Here is a 7,016-nt window from a genome sequence, read left to right on the forward strand (position 1 = left end):
GTATATAGATTATTGCTATTTTGAAATAAGTTCTTAGTTATTTTTACTAAAACATAGAACAGTAAATAAAGAAGTAAAGCAAACAATTATCTCTTCTAGTTACGACCTTTGTACTTAGTTGCTGCTTGATGTAGGTTGCCAAGCCTTTAATAAAAGTACAAGTGGAGGATATGAAACAAAATAATTTTTTAGGTTTTTTATATATACACTTGAATAACTAAAAAAATCATAAATAACTACATTGATACCATGAAATTCCACTATAATTTATCAAGCTTAGTAACTAAGATTTATTTTAGTCTAAAAAAAATATGAAATTTCGAGCAGACTAAAGACACAACCTACCTCATTAAAATCTTGGTGCAAAAGAAAGAAATGGCATTAGGTATGTTAGAAAGACTGAGAAAACCACTTGGCAGGGGGGGGGGGGATATTCTGAGCTTCCAATTGGTTATTCATGTCATATATAGAAGTAAGTATATATAAGGGAGCATTTCCAAAAATGGAAAGAGGTAAGCGGGTGCCACTGTGTTTGATTTATTACATGAACAATATATTAGCAAATAGAAAAGATGAGACTTTCTTATTTTATATTCTAGCTTGTAAATATCTGTAATTTGAGTTTCTAATTCGTATTAAACTATAGACTTCACAAACACCTAATTTGAACCAGTGCTGCATTCAACATACCACGTGACACACAAAAATCTAAGTTTATCTGTGTTTTTTATATTTACTTTTAAATGAACAAATTAAGTAAATATAGTTCTAAAATTTGAATTATGATCTACAGTTTGATACCAAACTTATTGACATAAATTCATGAAGTAGTAGTTCAATAAAATTTTGAATGCGAGTCAACAAATGAGATGACGTGGCCTTTCACCTGTGACCCTTCTCAAAAGGGTTAAAATTTAAACTCAATTTATAAGAATGTGTCACCGGCCCTGTGAAGAAAGTTATAAATCAAGTCAATATTAACTTTTGGAGCAAACAATTTCACTTTTATTTTTTCAGTTCACCTAACACAGTTATTTGAAAGAAGCTTATAATTGGAACTAAGTATAACTATTTATTTGTCATTGTTTTTTAGTACTCATAATACCCACCCAATTATGAAAAAGTTCCGTTATCCAATGTGACTTGACACTGAAGCTATTTAAGTGTAACACTGTATATCAACCATAACTAAATTACAATTACAGCATCACTTTAAAATTACCATTATCTTTGATTGATATATAATTTTATTATTGGACCTTGCGTTGTGTTTTCAAGGAAATCAATTGTGGTTAATTTAAGACTAGTATAACACAAATGATCTTAAACTGTTATTTATCCTGTTGGCCATTTCCATAAGTTGCTCTTCTTTTTTTTTCTTTTTTCTCACTTTTTGAACACAGAAAAATGGTAACACTCTGTACATGGACTTGATATAGCTGTAAAAAGAAAAGACTAAGAACATTTAAAACCAAGTTAATTTAATATGCATGGTTTAGAGTTTTAAAAGTTTATTTTTTTTAAAATCTTTAATTCAATGTCTTTCCATTTTTGATATATTTTACAAGACTAATATGCATCTGTACTTTAAGTACAACATGAACATTTTTCATTTCCTACATTTAGAATTGGAATGAATTTATATTTTTTACAAAATTCATATGTATTTATTAGTTTTTACATTAACTCTATGGTTTCTAAATGGATGCATTTTGCCTCGAAGGAACATTGCACCATTGATATAGAATATGAACTTGTAGCCATTTTTCCACACATTTTTTAATACTTCAGAGTTAATTTATTTAATAAATGTTTATTTTTTTAATTTGATACATAACATTTTTTAATCTGTCAAATTTTGATTTTGGGTTGGTTTCAACACTCCAAAAGAAAACATCAGTGTTTGTGAATTTGTTAATTTTTTTTAGCATAGTATGAAAGTCGTAGCCCTCTAGGAGGAAAGTTGAAATAGTTTTGAATAAAATAGTGTTAATTTGAACCTTGTAACTTCAAAACAAGTGTTGTTTTATCACTGTTAGCCAATCAATGCGTCTCGGTTGTCATTCTTAATGTAATTTTATATACATTTCAGCTTTGAGAAGCCATGTGTTAGTGATCCAAACATCAAATGAAAACTTTTTCAACAAATATTTATATTAGAAAAAATTAAGTTCATAATCATGAGGAAATTATCTATGTAGTTTTAAAAGTGTTGAAAACAAGAAGAAGAAAAACACACATTAGAATGAGTTGTAGATGTGTTAAACTTAAACACAAAATAATTCCTCATTGTTTGAATTTCCAGGATAAATAACATGAACAAAGAGATGAACAGAAGAAAAACAATTTTCAGAAGAATTCATATAATGTAATTGAAAAAAGTATTTAAGTATTGTTTTGTAAATAATAAATAATTGTAGTTTAAAAGATGTATTACTTTTATTAATTAAGCATAAAAGTATTTAAAAGTTTAGTATTCACCCATTGACTGCTGATTCAGTGTACAGGGTACTGTCTGCCTCTGGCAGTTGAATGTGAGTGTGCTGTATCCAACATATGGCTCACAAAAATTCTGCGAGAGTGTAAAATAGCTGCAGTCAAGGAATGAAGAATAATTTTTGTTGTTGTTTTTCAAGCTAAGTAAATAATTTATATATTATGCCGTTGGTCCTTACAGCTTTAAGTTGGTTCATTTTTGTGTTAGCACCATTCAGACTGCTTTGATTTTCCTCCTTAAGTCTTCAGAGCTTAAAGGAGAGGTCCTTCTGTAAATAAAAACATTTTTATCTTTGTTTTTTAATTATTTTTTGCATCATATGGATACTTTTTTGTGATTTGTTTTTATTTTTTGAACAAACCAGTAGTTTTTATTGTTCTTTTCATAGAAGCTTTTTTTGTTTGTCAATTGTTATTTTTCTTCTACCTAATTATACTCCTCCACCCCACCCCTCCTTTCAGTGACTCAGCAGTAAGCATGAAAGCTTATAATGCTAAAGATCAGATTTTGATACATGTGGTGGGCACACCACAGGTAGCCCATTGTGTAGCTTTGTGCTTAACAAGAAATAGTATTTTGGTGTTTTTATTTTATTTTATTTTTAGTTGTTATTGAAAATAACAAAACAAAAAAAAAGCAACAGTCAAATTGTGGACTTTAACTCAAGATGTAAATTTACAATGTGTGAAATATTATTTATAACTAAACATTTAATAACAACAGTTGATCTATTCAGTAAACTTGCAGAAAACGTATTGTAAATCTAGATAATGCATCTTAGGTATGTAAGGTTAACAGTAGCCAAGATATTTTGTAGCAAGTAAAAGTAATGAAGGGAAAGTAACCCATTTGAAAGCAAGTGGTAGTATATGATATATAGCAAATACACGCAATGATGTTTGACGACTGATTTTAACATGTTGAAATGCAGTGTCCACCTGACTTGTTCAAAAAGAATGGTATTGAATGTCTCCAAAACCAAGGATATTGTTTCCAGGGGAAATGTAGAACTGGCAGAGAACAGTGTGTGTTTATTTGGGGATATGGTAAGTTATTGTAAAATTAAGATAGTGCACTACAATAAAAAAGCATAATTTCAAATTCCAATTTTGAAACTGTAAATGAAATGCTTTGACAATGAAAGAAACTAGTTAACATATAAGTTTTTCCATCAGTCTGTTTTAAAGAATTTAGAACCATGGAAAGAAAAGACTTAAATTCATCATGCAGTATTTTAAGTAAATCTACAATAAATGTACCAGATCTCAATTGAGATAATGTTTAATAGAATACACATTTTAATAATAATTATGCCTTTTAAGAATGTATATTATATGTGCAAGCATAATAATGAAGTTATTGCTTTGTATGTTGTAGGTGCAGAGACATCAGAGCTGGAATGTTTTCAGCAGTTCAATACCCAAGGAATCATGAATGGTAACTGTGGGTCTGATGGAAATGGAGAATACCTGAAATGTGCATCAGAGTAAGTCATTCTTTCTAAACTTTAGTTTTTTCAAGTTTTCATAGTATTTATAGTAGACTTAAAAAGCTTTTACCAATAGTTTTTTTATTTTGGAAAATGCTTCACTTCATTTTTAAACATAGCAAAACCGAATTCCACAAACACTGATCATTTCAGTTTACTCTTTTAAGCCTGTAGATGAAATTTTTAAACACTTTTGGTTTGTACTGAAACTTTCTTTTCAGCATGTGAAATCCAGCTTATATTTATTTGAAACAAAAGATTTGATTTAAATAAAACTTTCTATTACTTATTTGATTAAAAAGAATTTAGGGTATATCAATCTTTCTCATTAATTATAAGTACTTTAGTTTTTCAGTGATAATCTTACCTTAATAGTGTAGAATATTTTTATTGTTTGAATATCATTGGTTAATAAGTGTGTAGTGTATTTTTATTGGTTTGAATATCATTGGTAAATAAGTGTATAGTGTATTTTTATTGGTTGAATACCATTGGTAAACTACATAGTGTAAAAATAAAACCATTTATACAATAATATATAATTGTTATTTTACAAAAGTGTTTTTGTTATCATAGATAGTTTATTATTTGTGTGTGTATATAAAAATTATTTTTTTTTCTGTCTGTCACGTTGCTTTGCAAGAGACTTCATTCATTACAAAAAATGCTGGGTTGACTGAATCCACATCAGCCAAACATCTTTTTAATTCTATTAAGTTGTTAAATCAGACAAAGCAATAAACTTATTTGGCTTAGGCAGGTAATAAAATATTCAAGAAAAATGTTTCTCATGATTGTTTCACTCACTTCATATGGGCTTACAAAGGAATAAGTAAAAAAAAAAGTGTTACAAAAACGTTATTGCTGCTGTACATCTTTATTTTTTAGGACTAAAATTGTCTTCACTGTGGGTTTATCAATGGTAACACCATAACAATACTTAAGTGTTTCCTTGAGGCATTACTTTCACAGAAGTGTTATTGAAAACAAAAGCTTTGTTTGAACTGCATAAAAACTGTTAGCTACTTGTTTATATAAATGTTCTACTTTTGATAAGATGTATGTATATGATGCAAAATCTACTAAATTAAGATTTTATTTTTCTCACAGAAACATCTTATGTGGTAGTTTGCAGTGTCAGAGAGGGGCAAAAACCCCTCTGGTGTCAGGCATGGACAACCATTACACAACTACCATAATTTACATAGAAGGAAAGGAGTATGAGTGCAAGTAGGTTTGTTTTGTAACAGTTATGAATATTAGAGATCTTCTGAAGCACTCTCAATATTTAAAATTGAGCTTTGTTATTGTTATTAATAATCTAATCAAAAACACCTTAGGTGCAAATTAAAGGAATAAAATCAAAATTGAAAGCCAAACTGTTGCGAAGAAGAAAAAAAAAATTCAATCAAAATTGGAGGTTTTATACCTCGTGTATTTCTTAATGGATTGTCTTGAAATTTGGTATGTAAAGTAAGGGTATAGTAGAGTACATCCACTGAAAATATATAATAGTTTGGGTTACCACAGTTTGAGATACAGAAGGTGGAAAATTGTTAAACTATCACTTCTGTTAATAACACACAGTGTGTCCTGCAGGTTGTTTTGTCTTGGTTGAGAATTTTAAAAATCATGATATTCCTGAGCTAATCCATTTAGCTTTATAATTTTTATGAGAATTAAAAAAAATCATGGCATTAACTTGCTGCTCTGAGTACTTGTTAAATTACCGAATCATTGATTTGCACCTCTGAGTACCTGTTACATTACCAAGTCACTGACTTGCTTCTCTGAGTACCTGTTACATTACCCAGTCATTGATTTGTTCCTCTGAGTACCTGTTACATTACCGAGTCATTGATTTGTTTCTCTGAGTACCTGTTACATTACCGAGTCATTGATTTGTTTCTCTGAGTACCTGTTACATTACAGAGTCATTGACTTGCTTGTCTGAGTACCTGTTACATTACAGAGTCATTGACTTGCTTGTCTGAGTACCTGTTACATTACCGAGTCATTGACTTGCTTCTCTGAGTACCTGTTACATTACCGAGTCATTGACTTGCTTCTCTGAGTACCTGTTACATAACCGAGTCATTGACTTGCTTCTCTGAGTACCTGTTACATTACCGAGTCATTGATTTGTTCCTCTGAGTACCTGTTACACTCCCTGGTCATTGACTTATCTGTTACATTCCTGATTCAATTCCTTGACTTGCCTGTTACATTCTTTTGTCATTGACTTGCTGATGTGAGTGCCATCTTATCAACACTGTCAGGTCTTATGTTGTTCATGTAGGGAGTCCACTATCTCCTCGTAAATCCGAATGAGATGCGGTCCTATCTTTGGTCCTTGGTGGGACAGTGTTCCACATCCTCTCCTTAATTCCATGGGTAAGCAGAATTCTCCTTGCCCACTTGGTAGGGGAGTGAAAACAACTATTTGTTAAACCAGACTGGATGATTCTGAACTTTGGTGGAGTATGGCATATGATCCCATCAATCGAGGTCTGGGAAGTTGCCTTTTGGACTTCTTCAGGTTGATCAGAAGGATTGTCCACTTTGGTGTTGCTTTCTTTCTTTTATAAATCTGGTGGCTTAGAATGCATCATTCTGTGGTTACTGGTTGGGATCCTATCACAAAGATATATATATCTGCGGTCCAACTGCCCTGGCCACCAAAGTGGGATATGGGTACCATGACCCATTAAATCCAACCACAGTTGTAGAATCTCGGCTGTTTGGTCAGGGCTGGACCATAATATTTGTATTATATTCCACCCTTTTCAATTTTCTGTAGTTCTGGATGAAGAGCATACCTGTTCTGGATGTAGTGTTGTGTTCCCCACTTTGATACCACTTCTCATGGTACATATTTGTTCTCTGCAGACGTTTTCTGTATGATCTCTGTCTTCACTGGCCCCTCCACCTTCTCAATGTGGGATTGTAGCTATTAGTGTCAGCAGAGGTATGTATGGTTTGGAAGTTACCATTTTCCTAAACTGAAAATGTATTTCCAAACATACTTAC

At 31.1% G+C, this 7,016-nt stretch overlaps 1 protein-coding gene across 5 annotated transcripts in view; it reads left to right on the forward strand.

The window, feature by feature from the left end:
* The window catches only part of LOC106465358 (disintegrin and metalloproteinase domain-containing protein 11-like), an 82,155-nt gene that overhangs the window by 55,571 nt on the left and 19,568 nt on the right, over window positions 1-7,016 (forward strand). For all 5 annotated transcript variants that reach the window (XM_022393232.1, XM_022393229.1, XM_022393230.1 and 2 more), the window contains 3 exons: window positions 3,429-3,543; window positions 3,875-3,983; window positions 5,097-5,216. In XM_022393232.1, coding sequence (XP_022248940.1) covers window positions 3,429-3,543; window positions 3,875-3,983; window positions 5,097-5,216 — 344 coding nt within the window. The remainder of the gene's footprint in view (window positions 1-3,428; window positions 3,544-3,874; window positions 3,984-5,096; window positions 5,217-7,016) is intronic.

This window comes from Limulus polyphemus, unplaced genomic scaffold, assembly GCF_000517525.1.
Source record: "Limulus polyphemus unplaced genomic scaffold, Limulus_polyphemus-2.1.2 Scaffold1920, whole genome shotgun sequence".
NCBI lineage: Eukaryota > Metazoa > Arthropoda > Merostomata > Xiphosura > Limulidae > Limulus > Limulus polyphemus.